The sequence below is a fragment of the Chrysemys picta genome, chromosome 7, assembly GCF_011386835.1.
Source record: "Chrysemys picta bellii isolate R12L10 chromosome 7, ASM1138683v2, whole genome shotgun sequence".
In the NCBI taxonomy this organism is placed as follows: Eukaryota; Metazoa; Chordata; order Testudines; family Emydidae; genus Chrysemys; species Chrysemys picta.
Window position 1 is genome coordinate 42,781,612 of NC_088797.1, and position 27,887 is coordinate 42,809,498.

At 38.6% G+C, this 27,887-nt stretch overlaps 1 protein-coding gene across 6 annotated transcripts; it reads left to right on the plus strand.

The window, feature by feature from the left end:
- Nucleotides 1–85: 85 nt before the first annotated feature.
- Nucleotides 86–26,777, plus strand: ATRIP (ATR interacting protein). 6 transcript variants are annotated; one of them, XR_010589110.1, is made up of 15 exons: nucleotides 417–568; nucleotides 2,723–3,176; nucleotides 7,793–7,875; nucleotides 8,169–8,339; nucleotides 10,118–10,233; nucleotides 12,351–12,511; nucleotides 15,081–15,176; nucleotides 16,079–16,208; nucleotides 19,569–20,285; nucleotides 21,095–21,237; nucleotides 22,870–22,907; nucleotides 23,563–23,654; nucleotides 24,752–24,835; nucleotides 25,288–25,537; nucleotides 26,063–26,777. XR_010589110.1 is itself a non-coding variant. In XM_024099967.3 (14 exons), exons 2-14 carry the CDS (start codon nucleotides 2,741–2,743, stop codon nucleotides 26,128–26,130), a joined length of 2,547 nt encoding a protein of 848 aa, XP_023955735.2. In that variant the 5' UTR covers nucleotides 86–103; nucleotides 2,723–2,740; the 3' UTR covers nucleotides 26,131–26,777. The 6 variants fall into 6 exon arrangements, 4 of the variants coding, with proteins under 4 accessions (XP_023955735.2, XP_008177423.2, XP_005309391.2 ...); XR_010589109.1 differs by having other exon boundaries at nucleotides 442–598; XM_024099967.3 differs by lacking the exons at nucleotides 417–568; nucleotides 22,870–22,907 and adding an exon at nucleotides 86–103.
- The last annotated feature ends 1,110 nt before the right edge of the window (nucleotides 26,778–27,887 follow it).

Sequence of the window (27,887 nt, forward strand, 5' to 3'; positions counted from 1 at the left end):
TTCGCTTGCTGAAATATGGTAATCCTACATATGCTGTGATGTCACCGGGTAAGGCTGTGAGGTTAACAGGCTACGCTCTGTCAGGGGCCACACTGTTCCGGAGGTGGGTGGCTTTGTTCTTTATCCCCACATTTTATCCATGTCATTCTCCCACGAAGGAGCCTCCAGGTACCGCAGCTGGTACCGGTCGCTTCAGGGATGCGGACTAGCGCGTAGAAACAACGGGACGTTGAGGCAGGAAATAGGGCCTGCTGTTCTAGGCCTTATCCCGCACGCGGGCGCGTGAGCAACCACTGACAAATTTACAGAGCTGGCCAATCGCTGAGACTCTTATATCCAGCAGCTCTACGCCCCTCTCTATCTGATCCTCCAGAGTTGCCGTAGCGAGTTATGCTAGCCGGCCGTGCTCTGATTGGGTAGTGGGAATAACTGCTCGCCGCCGATTGGCTGCGCTGGCTGGCGGGGCCAGAGAGGGTGGGAAGGCAGGTGGTGGGGGCGCGCACCCTTTCGGGAAGGCCGCGATGCCGGGACAACAGCGATGAGGCGGAGCTTCGTTCCTAGCCCTTGTGTGAGCGGCGACGAAGCGGAAGCTCGCGCGGTAACGGACCCGGTTGGGGAGGCAGTGCGGGCAGCTGGGATCGGACAGCGTTAGACCCCCGCTGGGGGAACTGTGCTCGCAGCTCTTGCTCCCGAGACTGTCCGGGGGTGGGAGCCACAAACCTCCGGGCCAGGGGGTGCGAGGGGCGGGGCTGTGCGCACAGGTACATCGGGACACCGTGCAAGCTACGCTCTGCTCTGCTCGCTGTTCGTGAGGGTCCCCATCCCGCTAGCGTGTCCAAGGAGGAGCTGTAGGACAAGAGCCCGGCGTGGTCCTAGCGGATCTGATCCTTGAATATGGACAGACGGACCCCAGCGCCCAGCCTGGCTTTTGCTTCCCCAGTTAGCTTGTTTTGGCATCCGTCAGAGCTGCAGGAGTGTTTCTGTTTGGTTTGTCTCATGGCATCAGAGCGGACTCCGGCTGGAGATAATCGGAGTTAATTCAAAACCAGTGATTGTGGTTAGAAATATATTGTTTATGGCGGCAGGTGTCGTCTTAATTTCTTCCTGAATTACTTTTCTGTGTAATGTAACGGAATTGAGTAATGCACCTTTACTGCCCTGCATTAGAGAGCATAACATAATCTTGATATGATCTGACTTGTGTTAATGTAAAAGCAATCAAGAAAGTATCAAAGCAAAACTTATGTCAAAGACAGTTTAATTATATATCTTTATTATCTGAGTAGTACTTTATTTTCAACTCAGAGATGTTAAAGACCTTTTAGGTTATCTACTTAAAAATACTCCTGTCTATAGTGGTGGGTTTGTGGGGGTTTTTTTTGGGTGGAGGGGTACTTTTGAATATCCCAAACAGAATGAGGTTTCTAGCATTTCCTTTAGGAAACCCAATTTTATAGTTTTTATAGAAATATTTTGATACTCAGACTAATTTTGTACTTCTTTATTTAATGAGACACTGGAGAATGACTTAGGCCCCCAACTTTTACAAACCTTTTAAAGAATATGTGATGATTATGGCTTGTCTACAGTTAAAATGCTGTAGTGTTTCAGTGAAGACACTATTTGCATCAACCGGCCTCCTTGAGAGGTGCTAACTAGGTTGACGGGAAAATTAATCCCTTGACCTAGTGCTGTCTACACCACGGGTTAGGTTGGTTGAACCGAGTAACTCAGGATTATGGATTTTTTCACACCTCTGAGCGACATAGTTATACCGACCTATTTTCCTACTGTAAATCAGGCCTTAGAGTTAAATGTTGCTTTCTAAAACAGATCTTGGCAGGACTGGCAGAAGTCTGTACCACTCGATGTATGTCATATATGGGTACTTTGATGCCAAGGGGACAACTATCAAGAAACTAAACATCTTTAGTGTGTTCTAAACTTTATCAGAGTAATATACAGATAGTGTTTTACTATGCATATGTCAGAAAGCTGCTTTTCTAATTGGGGGGAATTAAAACTGTAACGATGTTATAAGGCACTCTTTTGTTCAGATTGTTAGCTGATCCTATGTATCAGCTAGTTTTGACACAAGATTGCTCTAGAATCTAATGCAACTTCAAAAACTATGTTGCTGTTTTTAAGCTTACTGTGACAGTTTTATGTTCTTGTTTAACTTATACAGAGACCCTAAAAATAAGACCATGTTGTGTCTTGCTCTTGGAAAACATGAAGTACAGAATTTCAAGGGCATGAACAGGGGCATGTCTCCTCCTTTTTCTCGCCTCCTCCAGAGCAGTTTTTGAAAGTGTGTTTGGCCTTTCTGATTCATGGATTGGCTCCTCTTGGAGTCCTATAGTTAAATTTCCATGGTGTTAAATAATAATCTGTAGAATGACATTTTTCTTATGGATGTAAACAAAACTACAATTGTTTCTTTTGTTCATTTCTGATGGCATGAAAAGCTTACGTTTCTATGTTGCTCTACATTAAATGATCCAAAATCCCTTTCCAAATGGATGGGAAACTCTGGAGTTTGCAACATCACTTCATCTTTTCCAGTCAGTTAGTGAAGGACTGTGCTGGAGACTCTTGAACCCAGATCACTGTGTGGTAGCACACTTGTTTCTTCATAAATTCAATTGTTTGTATTTTGTGGAATAAATTTAATTTGGAAAAAGGTCCTTTGAGCATTAAAATGTTTTGTTTTGTTTCACAGGGTAAATATTTATACAGAATGTCAGTGAACTCATTATTTGGGAATAAGAAGAGAAATAGCTCCATATTATATGATGTGGATCAGGCACAGATTATGGCTTCATCTTCTGTTTATCCAGAATCCACTAGTCGAGGATGTATTGGGAACCACGGCGATGGCTTCCCCCCAAACAAGCGTTACAAAAGCTTTGAGTCAAAGTCCAAGCAAACAGAAGATTCTTTTGGAGACCATGATGACTTCACAGCTGATGACTTGGAAGAAATAGATATAATTGCTTCACAGGCTTTATCACAAGTTCTAGACTCAAATACTCTTTCTAGAACAACACACGTCCAGAAACCTGAACAGAATGCCAGACCATCCTTAACCCCAAACAACACCAATCAAAAGTCTTTAAATATTGAACAACGGAGTGTTGCCTCTAGTGCAGAAAGAAATATGAAAGAGCAATTCGGTAAATGTAGTCTTGGAATATGGGAGTATAATTAGGGATGTGATTGCTTTGGTGTCTCCTTATTTTTCAGATCAGGGGACTGACATGCTGAACTTGTTCTGACTAGAAAAATGTCTAAAGTAATTATCTTTTGAGTAGATTCTTTAATCTCAGCTCCAAAGTAAATTTCACTGTTGCTGAAATGTTCATTTAGGTTCTTGAAGCTATCTTGAGTTACCAGAATTAGTGGGGGAAATTGTTCTAATCGTCAGGGGAATCTTAGTTCCTGGATAACTTAACTGTCAACATTTCAGAGTTGGTATGTACATCTAATGACATGTCTTAAAGAACTAGCTATAGAGCTTGGCAAATAGTATGACTGCATGTGATAAAATAGCATTAAGTAAGAAGTACCCAGAAGCTGTGCTCCAAAGAAGTGTGATCATTTGGAAAGATCACACTTTGATATGTAGCACTGTTTTGTGTGTGTGTGCAACGCTTTATCTAAGGAAAGTAAGCCAATTTAGCAAGCTTTAACTCAGTCACATAATGGCTCTGAACCAAGTTCTACTGTACCCATTACAGACAGTTAAACTGAGGTACAATAAGGTGAAGTAGCTTGCTGAAGGACAAGCAGCAAATGAGAGGCAGAAATGGAATTAGAAAGCAGGAGACCTGGGTTCCCAGACTTCAGTTCTAATCACTAGGTTACACATGTGATTGTGTAATACACCTCTACCCTGATATAATGCGACCTGATATAACACGAATTCGGGTATAACACAGTAAAGCAGTGCTCCGGGGGGGGCCTGCGCACTCCGGTGGATCAAAGCAAGTTTGATAGAACGCAGTTTCACCTATAACGCGGTAAGATTTTTTGGCTCCTGAGGACAGCGTTATATCGAGGTAGAGGTGTATCTGTCATACCCACAAGTGATTTTTAAATTCCCTTTTGGGAAAGAAGGGACGGTGACCTGTTCATAAATATCATGCAACAAACTTGAATCCTCTGAATGGATAGGATCTTCTACTCATTGTAAACGTTGATCAATAACTTTTTCTGGCCAAAACTAACCTCAATTGTTATTTGCACTACTGTTTATAACATTTGTAATTTAATGAGAATCTACTAGTGGTCTAAGCACTGGTTATGAAATACCTCACTTCCCTGAAACATCACTTTTTAAATCCTAGCACAGTTTAAATCAGCTTTACATCCTTTTGGAGTACGTAAATTAAATTTTATGCGACTTGATTGTATATGGAGTCTTTCAGATAAGACAGGAATATCCATGTTCCTGACTCTTCGGCCAGTATGTGAAAGGTCCTGTAGCATTTGTGTAAGTAGAAGTTTGCCCGTGCCCTGGCCAAAATGCTCCCTCTCTTCCCAATTCCCCCACCCCCCCACTCCCCCGAAAGCTGTATGTTGTATGTTGTATGCTGTATGCTGAATGTGGCTGTGTTTCATTGGTGCTATATGCATAGTTTACATAGCACCTTACAACCAAAAGAAAAATATCTCAAGTATGAGTGTCTGCCAGTTGAGTAAGCTGTAATGGAAAAGAGATTTTTTTTTTTAATTGTTAGGAATTTAGCCTTAACTGGTCAGTGTCTGAATTTATAAAAGCTAAATTGATCCTTAACCCTGAAGCTTCTGTTTTGTGGGCAAAATTCTGTGCTGGTCCGTGGAGCCAGTCACAAGTTCAGAGCCCAGGTTTATGTCAGTTTAAGATTTGATGGGTGGGCACTGGAGAATACCTGGTGTTCTGAGCTCATTGCTTATCTGTGATAACAACGTGTACGCTTAAAGGACACTTTCTGTTAAATTTGGCTTAAAATCTAAGTGGCATGTGTGAGAATGGGGTAGGAGAAAAGAATCTTCTACTAACTTAAGACCAATAGAAGTGATTGCATAAATTAGAAATCCAGTAATATTTATAACCCAAACAAGTCAAAGTGGATAGGAACATAAAAGAAAAATAGAATCTTTTTTTGTTTGTTTTTAGTCAACTTTCATTGAGGACGAATTCAAAAAGTAAACAATCAAGATAAATATCAAAAGTAAACTAGATGTTTAAATTCTTCTAATTTCCTAGTTTCCAAGGCCATAAGTGACCATTGTGATCATCTAGTCCGGGGTGGACAAACTTTTTGGCCCGAGAGCCACATCTGGGTATAGAAATAGTATGGCGGGCCATGAATGCTCACAAAATGGGGGTTGGGGTATGGGAGAGGGTGAGGGCTCTGGCTAGGGGCACGGGCTCTGGGGTGGGGCCAGAAATGAGGAGGTCGGGGTGCAGGAGGGGGCTCCAGGCTGGGGTGCAGGCTCTGGGGTGGGGCTGTAGATGAGGGGTTTGGGGTTCAGGAGGGTGCTCTGAGCTGGGACCAAGGGGTTTGGAGGGCGGGAGGGGGATCAAGGCTGTGGCAGGGGTTGGGGTCTGGGGGGGGCGGCTCAGGGATGCAGGCTTCAGCTGGTGATTACCTCAAGTGGCTCCTGGAAGCAGTGGCATGGCCCACCTCCGGCTCCTATGCGGATGTGTGGGTAGGTGGCTCTGCTGTGCGCTGCCCTGTCCGCAGGCACTTCCCATGCAGCTCCCATTGGCCGTGGTTCTCAGACAATGAGAGCTGTGGGGGCGACTCTTGGGGTGGGGGCAGTGTGCAGAGCAGATTCCCCTGACTGCCCCAACGCCTAGGAGCCAGAGGGGGGCCATGCCGTTGCTTTCCAGAGCCGCGTGGAGCAGCCCCTGATCCTGCTCCCGGCTTGAGCGCTGGAGCGGGGCAAGCCGACAGAGGAGCGGGGTCTGGGGAGGTTGAGGGCCGGATTAAAATGGCCGGCGGGCCGGATCCGGCCGGCGGGCCGTAGTTTGCCCATCCCTGATCTAGTCTGACCTCTTGTATAAAACAAACCATAGAACTTCCCAAAATAATTTCTACAGCATATCTTTTAGAAAAATATGCAATTTTGATTTAAAAGTTCTTGGTGGTGGAGAATCAACCTGTGGCCAATTATTTCAGTAGTCTAAGGTACTGCAAATAGGGTGGATTGATTTAAATCTCCAAGTGGAAAACCTCAATTTAAATAACTGATTTTAATCAACTTTTCCATTTGTACTTTAGTTATTTTCTAAAGAAAGGTGCATTCTTATTGGTTGATATAACCATTAAAACATGTTGATTTACAACTAAGTAGTAGAGCCTTTACCCTAGATTTGATACATCTTTTTGCTACCTAGGAGAGTACACTATAATATACATTATTTTAAGCAGTGATATACCTTAATATTTTCAGATTCTTCTTTATTAATTGTACATTTTAGTATGTTAGAAAATGAATGATACATTGCTTATTTAGCAGATAATTAACTTTGTGCTCATGATTTGTCAAGCTGCATTAGGATGGTAAATGGAATTTAATTAAACACACACAAAACACATACATTTAATTCTTATTAAACCAAACAAGTCCTTAATATACTACATAACCTGTTGTGCCATATTTATAAAGCTTGACCTTGAAAACTTGACGTTTTTCCCCCTGATTTTTTTTCTTTATGTAGAAAAAAGCACACTTGGACTCAAATATTTGATAGAGGCTTCTGGATTCAGTGATTTTATTTAAATGTTTTGAGATTATAGTAAGTTTAGGCCTTAAAATATTCTGTATTTAAATTCAGATTTTATTTTAAATAGGCTTACTTTTTTTAAAGAAACACTTATAATTTAAATGACAAAATAAAAATCTTAAATTGTTACAAAGTTGATTTTATCCACCCTCATTACAAATTGTTTGGCTGGGTTTTTGTTTTTGTTTTTTGAGTAAAGAAATCCTAATGGATTCATTATAGTAAAGTTATTGTGGAAATAGAAGTATCAATTTCCTGACTTGGTGCCAAAATACTGTGTGTGTATATATAGGCTTGGCAGAATTTGTTTTATAATTTTCAGTGGATGACAGATTATTTGAAAGCATTTTTTCAATTTTAATCAATTTAAATTGTCACAGTTGTGGGAAACTGGGGGTGAGGTCAGACAATTATTTAATGACAGTAGATGTTGATCTTCAAAAAGTTAAAGCTTTATAACTGTTAAAACACAAATTGTCAACATCACATTTCAAACTATACAAAGAAAATATGCTTAAATCAAACTGAGTTTCCAAACAACATTTTTCTCATTTTCCCGGTCTGTAAATTTTGATTGACAGAAATATTTTTTCATTGGTTTGCAAGTAAACAGTGAAATGGACATTTACTGACATTTACCAATAAAAATATAATCCTTAGAAACTAGAATATATGTGAAAACAACAAGGAGTCTGGTGGCACCCTAAAGACTAACAGATTTATTTGGGCATAAGCTTTCATGGGTAAAAACCTCACTTCTTCAGATGCATAGAGTGAAAGTTACAGATGCAGGCATTATATCCTGACACATGGAGAGCAGGGAGTTACTTCACAAGTGGAGAATCTGTTAGTCTTTAAGGTGCCACCAGACTCCTTATTGTTTTTGTAAATACAGACTAACACGGCTACCCCCTGATACTAGAATATATGTGGTGAGATGTTGAAATGTTATCAATAATAACTTGTTACATACTTTAAAGTGGAGTTGGTATCAGAATTCTCTCTTTTCACCAGGAAATGGCACTGAAGATATTCGAATTAAAGACACATTTGGATTTGAAGTACTGCAAACACAACATGAAGAAGTTAAGCAAAAGGTTAATTGCCTCTTTCTTTTTTTTTTAATCTGCTGGTGTACTGTTTATTATAGCAATTTTTGGTGGTGGTTTTAGTTGTGACCTTTGGATTAAGTCCAGTTTAAGGTATCTTTAATCACCTTGCTTATGATACCTGGATCTGCAGAAGGCCAGTCTGCTTAAAAAACAAATCAGTTTACTCTTCAGGAGAACAACTCTAGGCCAAATTGTGATTTCTGTTGGTTTTGGGTGGATTGAATCCATAATATCAGTGGTATAAATCCACACTTCTTAAAGGTATGCTCTGCTTACAGCTGAAAGAAATACAGGATGAAATCCTTGTTAAAAATGGAGAAATTAAAATTTTGCGGGACTCAATGCTGCAGATGGAATGCACTTTGGAGGAACAGAGAAGATCATACATGCTACTGGAAAAGGAAAAAGATCAGACACTAAGTGAAAAAGAAAAGGAGTTCTCCAAAAAGGTAGCGTGTGTGTGGGGTTTTTTTTTTTTTTTTTTTCCTGTGACAGCTGTCTAACTCCTTATGTGGAAAAGCTCAATTGATTACTATTTTGCTTAAGTCACAATCATTACCTAATCAAGAGAAGAGCACTTAAAGCAAACTTTCCTCTAATTTTTTATCCAGCAAAGTTACATATAGGAAAAAACAGGCTACCAAATTATGGTATAATTTCCTCATAGGGGATAGTGGTGATGTTCTTCTAACAAATTATAGGAGTGTTGCACAGGTGGCTTTTGAAAGAACCTGGAACATTCAAACTAGAATTACAGCCCCATAACTGAAAACCATTGTATCTCTGTTTTTACAGCCAAACTCCAACTTCCGGTATCTTCAGTTTTCCCCCAAAGCACTGTGAAAGGTTGCTGCTGCTTACTCCACTACTCAGGTCCTTTAGTGCAATCCTCCCTTGAGTAGCAACTAACTGCTATAACCATCATGATGAGTTTGCCTTATTGTACCAATGTTTGGTTGTGTTGTATGGTATCTGATTCTCAGCTGGGATAGCATACAAGTGAACTGAGTGTTTGGCTTAGGTTGGATTGAGTTAATAATTGTAGTTTTGGTATAGTAATATGGTAATCTATATGTAGGTGTGAGAAGGTTGGTGGTAGCTGAGCAAAAGGTAAATTATTAGCATAAACAAGTATCTCCACAGCGAAGCCCTTTTCTTTTGACACTGACTTGAAAGCGAAGGTTATCTTAAAGCTTCTCAGTAGCACTTGAAACTTTATGATTAATTTGGAGGTACAGAATGCACTTGTCATTTTAATAGGTTTGCTCCTTGGTGACTGCTTATAGATTAAGAAGATTGGTGAGATGCACACATAGAGACATTAGTTTTATTAATAGCATGATCAAGATAAGCAAAATCACAGAACTAGAAAAACAAGAATGACAGCAGAATTCACATCATGTATACTCATGAATCCGCAAATCTGTGGGTTCCCCTTAAAATGAGATTTAGCGTTAAGGTGGTCACCAATGTGTTATCCCAAGATCCTGCTGAGGGCTGGGTATGATTCCCTTTTTAGCCACGTATTCCTTAGATCCACCTATTTCCAAGACCATATTTGATTATCTTGTCTTTTTGTTTGTATTTGCCATTCCTGCTATTCATTTTTGGGACAACTGTTGTAAGCATTTGCACCGATAGAATGTTCTGTATGCAGTCCTGTTAAGGAAGTGTGGCTAAATAAACCTTAATTGTCTAGACAACAAACTATAAAATATATATATTGTTAAATCTTATGACCAAGGTTACTTACTAATGCTAACTTGTATTAGGCCTAATGTGGCCTTATGCTAATTATTACTGCCAGTAGGCCACAAGCTAAATACTAGGAATCTGACTCACTGCAAAATGTTTGTTTCTTTGTTTATTCCTGTCTGCATTATAGCATTAGTTTCATTTGCATTAATTTAGCAAACATCTTAACTCTTTCTAAGATAGAAATGATTATTCTTGATCTGAGCTCAAGTCATGCATCAAAGGTCAACAATCTTATGCTATACCATCCCAATCATTGAAGGTTTTAAAGGATACATTAGTCAAACACTGTCAGGATGGTTTAAGTATACTTAATTCTGCCACACCACTTGGTAGGAGGGAAGCAGGGGATGGAATGGACTAGATGACCTGTTGTGGTTCCTGCCAGCTCTCTATTTCTATGATTCTGTGTTTTGTTACTCTTTCAATTTATATAGTGTTTAATGCAAAATTACTCGCATTCCTTTTTCAGTTACAGTCCTTGCAGTCAGAGTTGCAGTTTAAAGATGCTGAAATGAATGAATTGAGAGCAAAACTTCAGAACTGTGAAAGAACTAAGCCTGTTACTCCGTCAGTTACAAACGCCAGGTACCAAATAGTTTTGAAAGACAGAAAATTCAAATGTGAATTATTTCACGTATGGAGTTTCATTAAACATTGCAGACCAACTTCTCTACTGGCGTAACTCAATTGGTGTCGGTGGACTTTTGCTGGGAGAGAATCTGACCATGTCTCTTTTCATATACAAATGCAAAGAGCAAAGGTTGTTGGAAAATTGCAGTGCACTAGCATTCTTTTGTCAAATGCAGCACAAACATCACATGAACAAATAAAGTGTGTGAAAATTAGTTTCTCAGGGTATAAAATAACAAAGCTAAAGACTGAAGTGTAAACCTCTGATTTAGTCTCTCTTCATTGTAAAGTTGCTTCTAGCTAAAATGTGTCCTTTACTGTGAATTTTGAAGTGTTAGATTTATTGAGATTTGTGTTTCAGGTTTATTCAAAGCATAGTTTTGATACAGCCCTAGAATATTTATTACTCAGATTAAAAACTGTTCAGTTCTCCAGGGTCTTTCATAAGATCAGAGAACTCTTTTTTTTACTTAACACATGAAAAATTTCTTTAATGTTTTGGGTTCAAACTCTTAGCATAGTGCATGCACTGATATCTGTAATCATTAAAGATCTAGAAAACATGACCTATGAGGAAAGATTGAAAAAATTGGGTTTGTTTAGTCTGGAGAAGAGAAGACTAAGAGGGGACTTAATAACAGTTTTCAAGTACATAAAAGGTTGTTACAAGGGGGAGGGAGAAAAATTGTTCTTCTTAACCTCTGAGGATAGGACAAGATGTGCTTAAATTGCAGCAAGGGAGGTTTAGGTTGGACATTAGGAAAAACTTCCTGTCGGGGTGGTTAAGCACTGGAATAAATTGCCTAGGGAGGTTGTGGAATCTCCACCATTGGAGATTTTTAAGAGCAGAAATGGTCTAGATCAGTGGTCCCCAACCTTCTTCGTCTGGCAAGTGCCAGATGATGAGCCACGGAGGACCGTGGCGACGGACGAGCATCCGCTGAAATGCCGCCGACAAGTGGCAACGTCAATCGGCGTCGCCACCGCCGACAAGCAGCGTCATCAAGAGGCGTTGCCGTCGAAAATCGGCGACATTTCGGCAGCAACGCGTCTGGATGATGCTTCTTCTCGGCGGCATTTCGGCGGATGCTCATCCACCAGCCAGTACGCGGGCGCACTTAGACACCCGAGCAGGTGCCATGCCGCCCGCGGGCACCGCGTTGGGGACCCCTGGTCTAGATAATACTTAGTCCTGCCATGAGTTCAGGGGACTGGAATAGATGATCTCTCAAGGTCCCTTCCAGTCCTATGATTCTATGTTGCAGAAGTTCACCTAACATGGTTCCTTTGTCCTCCATTAGCCTAGGAGGATGTGTCTTTTTTTTTGCTCTGGCCCCCACCAGTCCCAGATACTTGTACGATGGGATTTTAAAGTTCCCTGTGCCTTGTTTGGCTTTTAAATTGAGAGCTGGACCAGGACCCACGTTTTACCTCTTGGAGCTGCTTGAGGGGGGTTATTTTAACTTTAATCTTGTAAAAAGAAGAACAGGAGTACTTGTGGCACCTTAATCTTGTAGTATACTACATGCCTTTACAGCCATAACTGGTGAGACAGTGGATCCATAACAGGAAGTTGTAGAGCACAGAAGACAGAGATGCTCTACTGTGAACTCTTCCACTGTGCCTGTCATAACAGCTTTTTTTTTTCTGTTGACCTGTGATAAGCTGACCTCTTCCCCAATAAAATAAGTTTGACTTTTTCAGCCAGCCTCTGCATCTTGCATTGCTCCAAAAGCTATATGTATTTTGAGCTGGATCATGCCCTAGCTAGTTAAGTAATTCAAGTGTAAATAACATACACTAACAATACTGTAAATACAGGTGGAAATATAGTATGTTCTTGTATTTTGTGAAATAATTTGTTTTGATTTCACAGACAGTTAGCAAACACTTCAAAATGTGCAATTTGTCTTTGAGTAAATTAGTACATAATGCAATACCTTTGGCACATCAGAATTAATGGAAATTGATGTGTATTTAAAAAAAAAAGTGTGATACTTCTTCTTCGTAACATTCAGAAATTAGCACAACACAAGTAGTACTTTATCCAAGCATTTGATTTAATCTTTTAGCCCTAGGAAGAGTCCCTCCAGAATTGTAAAATTGGAAGCATGTTCTCTTCAGACTGGAAAAAGATCTTTCCCTACAAAAGAGACTTTCAGCGCTGACATGTCCCTTAAAGTATCCTGTTCTGCAGCAAATTTGTCTTCTGAGACTTCTTTGAACAAGGAGGGTAAGGCACTGTTTTTATAGCATCCAAAAAGTAGTTAGATGTAAAGCTTTGGGTTTCACTGTTGCTTGTATTCATCTTGTACTGTATGTCTGAACAGTTTGTATGGCCTTTCTTCACTTACCATAGTAACATACTCTGGCTTTCCATTCAGAAATTCTCTTCTCCTTTGCAGCTAGTTGTATTAACTCCCTCTGGCTGAAATTTGTTTTAGCCCTCATGTACAGTCTCAGGAGCATGTATATTGCTCTCAGTCAACTATGAAATTTCTTTCAGCACTAGTGGGAGTTTTATATTGAAAGGCATGGATTTAAATGTACACGTTGCATAAAAACTTTCTGTGCTGTCTTAGTAGTTTTTAGCCTTTTTTTAAAAAACCCCACACATTTTCTGTTTCTTGCCAAAAAAACAAGTTCTTTCCTCTTGAATAATTACCTTATTTTAACATCTCTTTCTGGATTTTTGGATTAGTACCTCTTGTCATTTAATAGCCTAATATTTCTTTCCCTTCAAAAAGGAAGGGATGTACGTATTCTATGTGTTTACTCGTAATGAAGGATTTGGAAGACTGTTTGCACAGTTATTACTTTTGAATGGATTTGGGGATTAAATACCATTAATAAAATTGTTTCAGTTGCTGGACACTGGAAGAGTACATGACTATTGGAGAACCCTACTTTGAGAGATCTGACTCTGCAAGATTCTCTCAACGAAGTAAATGGAATTACTCATTAGATTCTTTGTGAGAGTAAGGGGTCCAGGATCAGGTCCATACACCCAAACAGCAATTAAAATTCCATCTCTTCTAGAAGGTTGGTAATATTGCAAAAGTCTGCCAAAAGGGTGTAATAGTTCATCTATCTCTCAAAAATAAATATTTTAAAAATGATGTGGATAAGTAAAGAATACTTTAAAAGACAATTTGAAGCTGGGAAAACAACTAAATACAGTGATGTAAAGTGAAGTAATGCACATGTGGCAGAGTCACAGATTAATGCTAGGAAACAATAAAGCTCAGACATCTGCTCAGATCTGCAAGTGGCCAAACGATCAACTAACCTTTATAGGAACAACTAAGCTGAATCAGAGCAGTTGTCCATCTAGTCTAGTATCCTGTTGCAAACAAAGGGCAATACCGGCTGCTTTAGAAGAAAAGTGCAAGAAACCTCGCAATAGCTGTGAAGTATAAATACTTACACATCCATTTCAAAACACTGGATTTTTAGCCATTACTGTTACAACATTCAATATTGTTATCTATATAAATGGCTATCTTTTTTTTTTAATCTAGCTAAGGTTTTGTTCTTAATTGTAACTTTGGGCAAGGAGTTCCAGGGGTGTCATTGATTATATAGTAAAGCACTTTGACATCCTCAAGTGGAAAGAACTATAAAAATGTTAAGTATTGTTGAGGACTGCATGGTCACTCTGAAAATCTAAGTTCACTTATATCCTCATTCCTTGACAACTAATGTTGATTAACTAATTTAAAAAAAAAAATCACTGTGGAATGGTAATGTTGAACTGGCCTATGATTAAACTGTAGAGCAGTGGTTTCCAAACTGGGGTTTGTGAACCCCTGCGGGTTCGCAAAATGTTACAGGGGGTTCTCGGGGGGGGAAAATTACCTTATGGTGGACAGAGCTGTTCCTAGGGACCCTGGGCAGTACGGGGCCAGCAGCCTGGAGCCCCTAGACTTCCAAGAGCTAAGCAGATCAAAGCAAATCTATCTATCACACTGAGGAGATTTAAACTTCAAGACTCCTTATAAGAAATGAAAAGGGAGGTGGATATTTTTTTGCTGTTTTTAAAATTAAATAGGCAGCTAGTATTGTTTTTAAAATTACTATGAAGGACAAGTTTAAGCTTTGTTGTAACATGAGTTGTTTGCCTAGACTGCTCAAGACCTGAATGCTTGTGTAGGAGGAACTCTTTGAGTTGGCTACTTAAATACCTTCATGCTGTTTCACATCTGATATTCCTTGATGAAACATAGGAGCCTTGTCTTATAACAGGCTTATTCAAAGTGATACACGCTATGAAAGTGAGATCTTGGAAGAGTGTTGCCATTTTCATAACGTAATAAAAATACTGTAATGATAAATAATAATTAATAATAGTGTGTAATAAGCATGTCACAAAAACAAATTCTATATTTCCAAGATCACTGCTTTTATAATTTATACTCAGGTAAAGAAGAAAATCCCTGGAAATATTCATTTTTAAGAAAGGGGGTTTGCAAAACTTGACCTTTTAGTGAAAGGGATTCATAGGTTGTTAAAGTTTGGGAACCACTGCTGTAGAGCAAAGGTACACTTTTTCTGTTGACTTTCTCACTGTCTAATGCAGAGGGATCAATTAAGGTTGCCACATCAGCATTAACTCTTGAGACTTTGTTTGAAATAACTGAGTTAAGGCAAAGTAACGTAATCCATAATCACACTTTTTTCTCCATACTTACTAGCTATATCACAACTGTTATCTGATTGAATATGCATGCCGATTAAATACAGTTACAAATGTATAAGGAGCTGGTTTTACTACTTGCATCACTGTACCCTTTTTGTTTCAGACAGTAAGATCCCCTGTCCTGAAATCGAACTTGTGAAGGAAGAACTGATGGAGAGAAATGTGTCTTACAGTTTTGTTCAAAGACAAAACACCCAAGGTAACTCCATCTTCTTAATTCAGAAATTAGGTGGCACCAGAGCCAGAAGTTGTCAAAGGACCACTGGGTATACTTCTATTAAGCAACATTATTATGTAGTATACAAAGTACAATATTATTGTTCAGGAAGGTGGTGATGGAATAATGCTTTCATTATTAGGACCAGGATCTTAATCTAGAACTTGTAGGAAGATATTGTTATCCTATATTGCTATAACCTTTCTCAAAAAAATATTTACTTTGGCACCAGTGGAAAGAGATGGGTTGAAAAATTTCTGTGGTGTAATTATATGGCCACCTCTTTCTTTCTTTCTTTCTTTCTTTCTTTCTTTCTTTCTTTCTTTCTTTCACTCTAAATCAATTGATGTTATGATTGCTTTTCACTGTAAAAAGATGTAGAAGAGAGGAAAGAATAGTTTTTGTTTGTTTTTAAATATAAGTACATGCAGTAAGAGTATAGCAGCATCTCCAAGCCTTCAACAGTAGGAAGCTACCAGTACACTATTTTATTCTGAGGTCAGAGTGGCATTATATCTGTTAACACCTAGTTTGGCTCTTGGATACTGTCCTGGGGGCCAAATAAGTAACTAGATAGAGTAGGTGTGTTACTAGGCCTTTGGATAAGGCATTTTACTAAATTGAGATGAGATAGGGAATCTGTGGATATGTTTCTGTGGTGATGACTATTGACCTAAAAATGTAATTCATGTTTGGAGATCTGTTTCCCTAATTAAGGTGAAAAAATATTCTAGATAAATTTTAAATTCACATTTGTGTTAGGTGTACTACAAATACTGTGAAGTCTGTTTGGAGTTTAGATTCCTTGTTTCAGTGAGAGTTTTTTAGTTTCACATTCCAATGGATAGAAAAGAACATCCTAAGACACTTCTATATCTTTGCAGGTTCTGTCTTACTAAATGCACTGATGAAACAGCCTATTGCCCCTGGGTCATTACTAGGACTCTGTCATCTTCTTAGCAGTAACTCTGAAGTGCTATCTGGATCTGTCTTGCAGCCTAACTTTTTCAACACGTAAGTTTTTAACTGTAAAAGGCTGATAATGGTAATAATTTATCTCTTTAGAGATAAATTTTACTCTTTACAGGGAGTACATTTACAGTACATTTTAGGTTTATTTAAATATGAATGTGGGACAAAAACCTACGTGCATAGGCCTTGCAGCATGGCTTACGAGATTGTTTTGCTCATTTCTGTTTGCCTAATTGCTTTTTGTAGATCAATCTCTTTTCACTTGATGTCTCAAAATAATTTATCCTATGCTTAATTATTCTGGTAAACAATCCTGTGTGTTATTCTTGTTAAGTGTCTTGCCAAACATGTTTGCTCACAATCTCTAGATCTTGCTGATATTTGGGGTTTTTTGTACCTTGCAAATGTTTTCTTTGATGTAATTATTCAGAGGTCTCTTAGTACATATAAAATTGAGTCACCATAAGTCTTATCAAATTATGCTTTTAATCAATATTGCTTATAATGGAGGAAATTTATCTAAGCCTTCTCTGCGCTGCAACTGTCAAAGCAGTTATATAAGTTCTAAAATGTTAATACTGTAACTAGATGCCATATAAGTACTTAATGACCTATACATTTTTCAACTTTAAAGGATCTACAGTAATTCTTTGATGTGTATTTTATCTCTGGATCTGAAAGGACTGATCATTTTAGATCCAGTTGTATTTTGGGTGCATATCTTGAAATTTAATTTTTTTTTTTTTTACACCTTTTTTGGTTTTTCATCACTCTGACTTTTAATTGTATAGAAATCAATTTCTCCTGTACTTAGCTTCTAAAGTATCTTAATCTTGGATATCTTGCTCTAAAAGTACTAGTGCTTTGTCTCTTTTCAGATATAGCGTTCCAAGCCAAGTTGTCTTCAATACCATAGCCCTAACTATTTACATAAGTAAAAGCTGTGCAACTGATTTCTATGAGCCGCCATTGTTGCTTCCCCCAAGCCTCTCCATTGTTCGTTCTTACCTACTACATTTCCTGTGACCAGTTTACTCTCCATTGCATCAGATTGCCTACAATACAATAATTCTGCCTCTTGTATTGTTTGTGTGTGTTTTAGCCCTTCACTTATGGCTTCTATGTATTACAAGACCTTTCTTCCCAGAAATCGTGCTGGATTCCTCTAAATCAATTTGGGCTTTGATGTCTTCTTAAACCCTTTCATCACTTGGTGACTTTCCCTGTAACTAAAGCTAACATAGTCTCGTCGCCAGGGCCGGCTCTAGGCACCAGCAAAACAAGCTGGTGCTTGGGGTGGCACATTTTTAGGGGCGGCATGGCCGGCACCAGAATGCCGCCCCCTAAAAATGTGCCCCGGCCGCCCTAGCTCACCTCCGCTGCTGCTGCCACGGCGCACGAAACAGCTGATTTGCGCGCTGCTACTCACCCTCCCTCCCAGGCTCTCAAACCTGGGAGGTAGGGGGAGATCCCGAGCGGCCGTTTCGCGCGCCGTTGCTCCCCCTCCCTCCCAGACTTGAGAGCCTGGGAGGGAGGGGGAGAAGCGACGCCTGCGCCGCAGCCACTCAGAGACTCCCCCTCCCTCCCAGGCTCTCAAACCTGGGAGGGGGGGGAGACTCCGAGTGGCTGCGGCGCGGGCACCGCTTCTCTCCCTCCCTCCCTCCCTCCCTCCTAGGCTTGAGAGCCTGGGGGGGAGGAGGCAGGGCTGGGGATTTGGGGAAGGGGCGGAGTTGAGGCGGGGCCGGGGGTGGGGTAATTAAATAAGGGTGGGGCGGCCAAAATTGTTTTTGCTTTGGGCGGCAAAAATCCTAGAGCCGGCCCTGCTCGTCACTATGACATTCTCATTTGTTCCAGGCAGCAAGAGCCTCTTAAACAATTGCATTGTGATGCTTATCTTCAATTATTCACTGTAGCAGATGAGCTGTTGCTTCTCTCATTTATTTACTTCTATTGAAATGGTAACTGGTGGTGGTTTGTGTGTGCGTTTACGTAAAATTAGATAAGGGCATTAAGCATATATAGCTCATAAAAGGTTGCTGAGGATTATAGCTCGGATGGATGAAAACCACATGACTCCAATCGTATTAATGCTATGATGTGTATCTGGAGGGAAGACTAGGGTTCTTCATGCACAAGCCTAGTATCCATGCTCCATTTGTGCTGTTCCTTATGGCCAAAAAACAAAAACCTGGGAAAAATCCATGTTATCTTGTATCCCAGATTCTTTTTCTGACTGGTCACCACTTCCTCGATAAATAAAACGTTTCCAGGCGTGCTTTCTTAGTCCTTGTGCAATGAATTTGTATAATAGTCCAAACTTCCTCCTCTTCCTTTTAAGAAATTGTCTCCATGTTACACTCATTATTGCAGAGATTTTTTTTTAAGGCTCTTCAGTTTTTGTACAATTGAAGTACTCCAGCAGCTGAAACCATGCAAATGCTTGTATGGAGTTTCAGGTTTCATAGTATGTTAGCATCCATTGCTTTGTCCGCCACCCGATCATTCTGAAGAGAGGGCATGACAATATCCTAGTACTTGTATGCATCATCATCTAGTCAGGACAAACTTGGGACAGGAAGTACTGTAGATTTAAAAGTTAAAAAATGACTCTCTAAGGTGTATTTTACACTTTAAGAAAACTGTGTGTGTGCAATAATGAAAATGACTAGTTGGTTACATATGTTACCATATCTCCTAAAACCAGGAGACACCTACATAGAGTTTAAATGTAAATTGTTCCTCTGCCAAAGATGACGGAAATAAATGAGCAATGCAGCCATTTAATTTTACTGAGCTTCATCAGCAATCCTGCTAAATAGTTTATCTAATGAACATTTACCATACTTTAAAAAAAATGTACAATAGAGAGAATTATATATCAAATAAGAAATGTACCCGCTAATTCCCCACATAATCAGTGGGGAAAAAATGTCTCGAAGTCCCATTGTCAGTAGATTAAGGATGCAAGTGATAAAACAGTAATAGTAGATTTTTTTTTTTTTTTTAAAGCCTAAAGTAGTAAGGGATCTTTCGGAATATTCTATTTTCTGTTTTGCAATTTAAATAAAACAGACTTGCATTTATTCACCATGTAGCTGACTGAGACAATGAAAAAATGGCCTTCCAGCAGCAATTCTACTGGGAGGACTAAAGGTAAGGTCAACTGTCAAGTTATGCTGCTTGCATGGTAGGAAAGGGTGCTCTAGTAGAGCATTCTTTCTCCCACATGTGCATAAAACAGTGTCTTAACTGTCTTATTTTGAAATTGGACATCTTAACATAATTCATTTTTCATATTACATACAGAACATGAGTAGCCAGAGGATCAAAGGATATACATGGTCATTTTGCTGTCTTTGGTACATTGCATGTATTGAACTATTTCATTTTGTTTTTTACTAGAGGATCTACAGGAATATCCAGCATCAGGACAACTTATTCTCAGGATGGAACTCCTTCTTCTCTTGCTGCTTTAAGAGAAGCTCAAAAACTTGCAATAACGGGATTGAACTTGATTGCTATGGATGAAGGATCATCCAAGGGAGACCTGACAGAAAGTGAGAGGGGACTATTCCTTCTTAAACGCTTTAAGATCCCAGGTGCAGTGCATCTTCTACCTCTAGTGGAATACCATATCAGTGCATACTGTCAAGCTCTGCAGTTGTCGGCAAAGTCAAGAAACAGTCCTGAAAATCAATCAGTTAGTTCTTCTAGAACTAACTCAAGTATAATATCAAGTACCGAGGATTTTAGATCTACTCTGCAAGAGATTACAATTACATCTCTAGGTGTTCTTTATTACTTGGTATATTACAGCTGGGATGTGGTTTATATATTACTATCTTCTGAAGTGAAAAGTGTGTCTGAGATGGAGAAGAACATGGTGTGCAATCATCAATCTGATGGTAAAAAAGAAAATTCCAGACCACAAGGCCAATCTGTAGAACCACAAGATGCTGCTAATAATGACCAATCCCAACATTCTTTGTTCAAAAAATTGCTTCAGCTGTTAGCTTTGTCTTCTACAGCAACAGGTTCCCAGACCAACAGTATCATGAATCAAAGCCTAAAGGTTTTGGTGAAACTAGCTGAGAATTCAACAGTTGAGTTACTAATGAGGTAAGACAGCTCGAGAATGTTAAAAAATTATTCCATGCCTTTTGTTTTACATTCCCAAACAATTCCTATTTTCCTCTTCAAAACTGTGATTCACACGGATTACAGCAAAATGTGTTATGTACGTGAGAGGATCACAAATTCCTCTCTGCAGCTACCTCTAATAGCAACTGAGGATCACACCAGTGCCTCCATTACTCATGAACATGATAGGTGCCCACAAGCAGTAAAACTGAACTGATTCCGCTAAGCTTACACTTCACAGCTGCTGTTGCCCCAGGAGGAAATTATCCCATTTGTCACTGGCAAGTGAAAAAATTTCAAGCTTTTGTTATAGTCATAATGCCCCTAAACGTGTTCCATTGTATGATCAGAGTCACTGGTAAGTATGTACAGAACGTGGACATCTTGCTATGTGATTTGTGAACAAAATCCCACTTAATAAATGTAGCAAACCTCTAAAAGACCATTTGACCTGCAAGTGATTGTATGCATAACTGCAGGTTCAGTTTTAGAGGGTGGATTAGAGGCCCCTTTGAAAATGTACCTGACTGAGTCAGTATATTTACTTCCAGTGTTTTTCTTTTTTCTGACAAATAGCTTTTCTCCCAAACTTGAGGAATAGCTGCATAGCAGACCAGTGTTTTGTCTGGCTAGAGCAGTGGCGGGCAACCTGCGGCCCGAGGGCTGCAGGTTGCCCACCACTGGGCTAGAGTCTCCTGTCCACATTATTGTTTAAAATCCTGAGTAAAATGATTTGCTTCCTAAAGTCATCGTGTTTCCAATTTCTAACTCTGATTTCCTTTTAAAAGTTTTTGGCACTTGCTAACTAGCCAGATGTTGCTTCGCTGTGTGTGTCCTGAGACCCCTTTGTCTGCTGTCCATCTGACTGTGCGGCTGTTGGCCATGCTTATTCATCACCAGAAGCTGGCTGCTCAACTTTGTTGTCATTCAGGTAAGAGAGAAATTACTAATCATCATCATTCTTAAACAACCTATTTATGAAACTTAGTTGAAAATGTTAGTATTTTTATAGGTGTGAATTATGGGTGTTATGCATAAGTCTTGCGCCAGTTATTAACTCAGAAAAGCAAACTATGCAGTATTACCTGAGAACTTGCCAGCTGATGCTAGTTTTCAACAATCTGAAATTTTAATAACCATGTGGATTTCTCTTGGCTATTTTCCAGGCCTACTTTCAAGATGTTAAAAGTTTTTAATATGGAAAAGTGCTACTGAGAAGTAAAAAATCAATTTCCCTCTAATTGGTACCTGACCTTAAATGACACTGTTGGTCTCTGGGGCTTTGGGACTCTAGACACATCACAAATGTCAAGTAGAAGGTCTTTTTCTAAGAGTCTACTTGATAGTGGGATTCTGAATAGCAGTTCCCCAAAGCCATATAAATTAACTATTGAAAACTACAACAGACATATATGGTCTAATGCATAATGTACTGAACTAGTATTTCTTATGTAATGCTTAGTAAAGGTAGCTGTATCAGAGTGGATTGATTTAAATGACTGATTTTAATCATGATTAAAACCAAGCAGGAAACCTCGGTTTAAATCTATATTTTTAATTGTGTTTTGCATTGATGTATTTATTTTTCCCCCAAAGAAAAGTTGATTCTCATTGGTTGGTAACCATTAAAACATACTGATTTGCAACTAAATGTAGCCTTTATGGTAAAGTAGGTGCTTTTTTCCTAACTAGGAGGTTGCACTATACCTATACCCATTTATTTAAGCAATTATGTAGCTTAACTTAAATCTACTCAATTCTTAATTTTTCCATCTTTTATTATGTTGGAAAATTGATGAATGATACATTTCTTATTTACAAGATGGCTGCTACTTTACTTCCAATTTTGATCAAGCTCTATTTGGATGGAAGTTCAAATTCAATTAAAAATGCAAAAACATTTTCATTTTTTAATTAAAATTATCTTTAATGTGCTGAATGCATAAGAAAAATGTTTATCAAAGCATGTTTTGCATTTAAAACTAACTGATTTTATTAAACAAAAATTATCTGTAGTTAGTGAATTGAATTGATTGTTTCTTGTCTCCATGTCCTTCAAGATATTAGAACTAGTAGATCTCATCCTCAAACACGTAGTTTGTATCCATGGATCGGAAGAGGGAAAACAAGCTTTCCTGCTTTTTCAACTCCTAGTTGATTTCTTAACTTTGAATGATCTAGTCATTGCACTAAACTAGTTTAATAAACTGAAATGAAGAAAATATTCTCTCTGCACCTGCAGAAGAGGCTACTGCTATCAAAAGCTGATTTAGCACGTCAACAAACTCTTACTGGCTAAGCCCCTGGAATCACTGTCACCAGTTTAGTGGCTTGACCTTCTTTAAAATTCAGCCGCAAACATGTACTGCTTAACATTATATTTATATTTATATTTAATTAAAATTCTTGTAATAGAATTATAATAAGCTTGTGTTAGCAGATTGGCAATTTCAAATTTAATATTGCATTTAAAAAAAACCCTTGCATTTAATATAAATAAAAAAAATTAATTTTAAATGTTAAAAAATCCAATTTTAATTGTAGATTTTTATCTGCCCTTTAGTCTAGCTTTGGACTAGAATTCATGGAACTGCTGGCTTGGTGAGCAATTCGTAATGGACTAGCTAAAAACGCAACAGACAAATAACAAACATCCTTGGTTTGACACGAAATGAAGCTGTCTCTTAAAAACCCACATCTTAGAAAAGTTTGTTAGTCTCTAAGGTGCCACAAGTACTCCTGTTCTTCTTTTATCTTAGAAAAGGGAGATTTATAATATTAAAAGAAAGGTTCAAAGGGAGGAAGGTATCATTTTACCAATAAATTGGCCGTTGGTCAATCTAGAAACTGAGTGACAATATATCCAAATTAAACACGCCATCTCCCTTTAGGTTGACCCCGACGCATGCACTACCCCAGGCCCAGCCATACTGCTTTCATTTCTTCAAATATTACCCAGAAAAAATTAAACACAATTGAGGGGTTGTGGGGGGAGGGTGGAACTAGGCCAGTTATTCTCTGCTAACCAATGGAAGCAGGTTTAACTAATGCTCTGAACTGCTTCTTAGACCTCCAGTTAAGATTAATCCATCAGAAAATCATAAAGGTGGGCTGGGACGTGGGTTCAATTCCTGCATCAAGTCCCCAGGAGCACTCAAACCACTGGGCTATCCTCCCTGCCCAGGAGAAAAGATTTGTATCAACAAACAAACTACTTAATAGAAGAATTAATGAAATTTGTTAAATATTATTTCAGAAAGCTGTCTTCTTCTTGCACTGTACATGTATATTACTTCAAGACCAGATAAATCTGCATCTGAAAGGCTTTGGCTTCAGCTGGAACAAGAGGTAAACAAAGACTTTGTTTTCACACATGCTTGCTTGTTGTTTCTTGATAATGGAGGTTTCCAGTACTGCCCAAGAATCAGCCTTGTAGCTGATTTGGTTGTGACATTGAAGTTATCTGCCCTGTATTAAGAAACTAAACTTTTGTTTTCAGGCAGAGCTATTTGAAACTTTTAATTAAGCTGAAACTATTTTTACAGCTGTACTCAGTCATGTTCTTGTTGGCCTATTAGTGTGAGTAGGAAAGTTTTTAAAACAGCTGTATGCATTCAGGAACTTTATTCTGCTAGAGAAATGAGTTTCATAGTGATCTGTAACTGCTTCAGAAAATACTTGCCTTTTCCTCAGTTTGTGTCAATGACAGATTTTTTTTTCTATTATGTTTAAGTTCTTATAGAATGTTATTCACTGTGGTATGAGTTCAGATTATTGGAGTGTAACCTTATATTTTATTATGCAGTTATATAGAATCAGTCTGTGCCTGACAAACAGTTCCCAGTACAGAAAAGTGAAAAACAAACTTGTTCATAATAGTACAAGTACTAATATGGAAAAGCTGGCCTCTGATTTGTTGCTGAAGCACTTGCTGTACTGATGTACAGTAATGGCTTGCTCTGTAGGCTACTGTCCCTTATTCCTTTAGCATTGTAAATTCTTGGCATTTCTTTGAGATAAAACAGTTAACTTTGAACCCTGTTCTTAAACTTCAGCATGTCCTTACTTATTTTTTGATTGTACTGCTGTCAATGTAGCTTTAACATTAATTTTCAAGGCAGCTGGGGTTTGGGTTTTGTGCGCTGTGAAGATAGAATATATTCTATTTTACCACTACTTACGAACATAGGCACCCTTTCTCTGCAGTGTTGGAGAGGTTTTGCTTGCTAGTCAGGAGGAGGATCAAAATGTAAAGTAGCATTGGAAAACTGTTTATATTAGATTTGTATAAAAAAATCTACACAACGTTAGTTATAAAAAACTCAGGAATCTTTGAAACTAGTAACGAAATGCCATTCCCATTTTATTTGCAGCATAATCATGTTTGCTTAATCTCCAGAATCCTAGTTCTCAGTGTAATGCAATCTGCATGTTTTTTTTATTAGACTGTTAGATTCCTGACTAAGTGTGTGCGCTGCTCCAGTCCATCAGTTTTACTACTTGGTACAGATTGCCAGTGCAGCCTCGAGGTATGTAACTAGAGCTGTTCAATTAAACATATTAAAGAAGACAAGTTCCACTTAATATTGTTATAGTAACAACATACATTGTGATTTAGGAGTGTTTAAAAGATGCTTTCTAATATGAAGCTTGAATTTCTCTGCTAGACTAACACGGCTACCCTCCTGATACTAGTCTGGATCTGTAAAAGCAGCAAAGAGTCCTGTGGCACCTTATAGACTAACAGACGTATTGGAGCATGAGCTTTCGTGGGTGACTAAGTGGGTATTCACCCACGAAAGCTCATGCTCCAATACATCTGTTAGTCTATAAGGTGCCACAGGACTCTTTTCTGCTAGACTGTGTCCTGAAACTTGGACACTTTCTATGGCTGACTCCAGTAAAAGTCATAACAAAATAATAGAAAAACAAAATGTTTTCTAATATGTAAATCTCCTATATGACTCTTTTTCTTCTGCAGGTAGTCAAGGCACTTATTATAATGTTGCATAGACAATGGGTGAAGGTTAGAAGATCTGAGAGCAACTTGAGTGCGTATAGAGAACGAATTGTTCAGTTTTTACGGGACACTGTTTTGCTCTTGCATAGTCTATCTCAAAAAGATAAACTGTTTCATGAACATTGCCTGGAAGTTCTCCATCAATATGATGAAGCCATGCCTGGTGTCAGAGCCATCCTCAAAAAAACTCTAAATTTGAAGGCCTCTGAAGGTAAGGTCCTGGCAGAAACTAAAGTTGTGTTTTTGTTGTTGGTTGGTTGGTTGTTGTTTCTCTGCTGCCAGGGTAATGGCTTTTAGAAGGTGTAACTGTGTTTTATTTTGTAAACTATGAAAATTAGCCCTAAAATACTGTAGATACTGTATAAATAGGTAGTATTTTCAACAGGTAACTAACAATTGGAAACACGCAGCTAAATTTAAGGGTCTCCTTGGAGTGGTTCTTGCCTCCAGGTTGAGTTTCAACACGCGCACACACCTCTCTCTCTCTCCTCTCTCTCCTCCTCCCCTTCCCCCGCTTCACTGGATCAAACATTCTGAACTCTGCCAGGATAGCAGTCTTTTAAAAGGTGTTCTTGGAGTGGGAAGAGGGGAATTCCAGAGCAGAGTATTCTTGTTTCCTTGAATATTTGTATTCTTAACCATATTAATTTTGGTTATGTTTAAATATATTAACTGAGGAATCTGATGTTTAAAATGATGTTCTGACATTTATTTGTAAAATGATATTCTGTTTCAGAGTTGGCTTTGGATGAGTTGTATCCTCCTGAGCCAGAAGTAGATGATCAAGAAATGGACTGCAGCTAGTAATTCAGCAATAATCCACCCCTCTCTGAATTCTTGTTTCTCAGCTTTGTTGCCGATATACATGTGAAATTTAACTTGTGTGAAATATAACCTGTGTTGTGGTAAACTTTTAAATTAATGGTGTGCTAAAGATCAATTACTGTCACTTAAGTGTAGCATGTCTCATTTTACTTAATTGCCAGCTAAATTTAGAATTATAAAATATTTTTTATATCAAAAATCTTTTGATACTAAGAGAATTAAACTTAATTTTGTTTTATTATATATTTTTTCAGTTTGAAAATACTTATAAGTGACATGGAACTAAAATTGGCACAAACATGCTGTGAATGAAGTCAAAACTTCAAACTGTCGCAACACTTTCCACTTAACTCTAAGTCATTATGGTGTTGAATGTACTGAGTCCCAAGATCATTGTAACTTTTTAACACACAAGACATTTTTTTAAAAGTGTGTGTTTTCTCATATTTTTATTCAGTGTTTTGTCTAAATTACTCTATTTTGGGTTTGACAGACTTCAAGAATTTGCTCAATCTGATATTGGTAGATGACTTTAGTACTCATATTTTAAAATATATGTATTGCATTTACATAGTTGACAACTTTTGCCTTGAAAAAAGGTATTAAAACCTACTCTGCCCCTGCAACTATGACTAATAGTCATCAATGTTTCTGAACTTCGTAACGGGCAAAATCTAGGAACACGGACGTGGCAAGGTGAAACCAGTGAATCTCAAACCTTTTAAAAAAAAAAAATGCAGTATGTCATCTTGTTTGAGGGTGCAAATATGAGGCAGTAGATTTTGGGAAAAATCCTTCTTTCCTACTTTGCAGAAGAATGATTTCTCTAATGGATTCATCATGTGTGTGCATTGCTTCTTTTGCAATATTTGATACTATCTGCAGTAGTAAGTGTGTGTTAAGTCTTCATCCTATGATCTAGCAACACTGTTTGGAACAATGGAACATTGTTTAACATTTTGTATGTGCTGAAGCCATTCAGTGGCTATAATCCGTACAAATCCACTGTACCTTTACTGAGGCGGGGGGGAGAGGAGGGAAAGGGTTTATGCTATTGTGGTAGCATCATCTGTGCCAAACATGCTTTAAAGATGAGATTTCTGATACAGCTTTTATTCTGTATATCTTCCTAGAGCTAGAATATATTTGTTTAATTTAAACTGTATGGAATAAGGCGGTTTTTGTAACTCAAAATAGTTAAAATGTTTTTCAGAAGTTTAAATAAGAGATTCTACAATCCTGGAGCTTAGAAAATGAAATAAATGCATCTCTTCTCCCTGAAGAATTACAGTTAAATTACCAGTCCTTTTAACATGCACAGAATTGAAAAGGTATTCAAGGTTAAATCAGTGGAGGTGTGTATCTAACAATGTAAGGTCAAACTTAATGGCATATCTCTGTTTGTAATGTGATAAGTTATTAATGCCACATCTTTTCGATTCCAAACATTCAGGGAATATTCCAAGTAGCAACAGACATAACACTGTTGATTTTTGTGGAGATTAAAGTAGGAAAAGCCTGCTCCATGTGGAAAACCAGGTCCATTTACCTGCCTGGGGCAAGTGCTAAAGATAAAAGACAACAAAGAGATTCCTCTAACTTGGTGGGGGTAGGAAGTGTGTTCCTAGCCTGGTCGCTGACAGACAGAAGGTGGCTTTTATATCCTGGCTGGTGAAAGAGGGAAAGCAGGTACCTACAGGGAGAGGAAAGAAGAGTGGAAGTGGGGGAAGGAACAA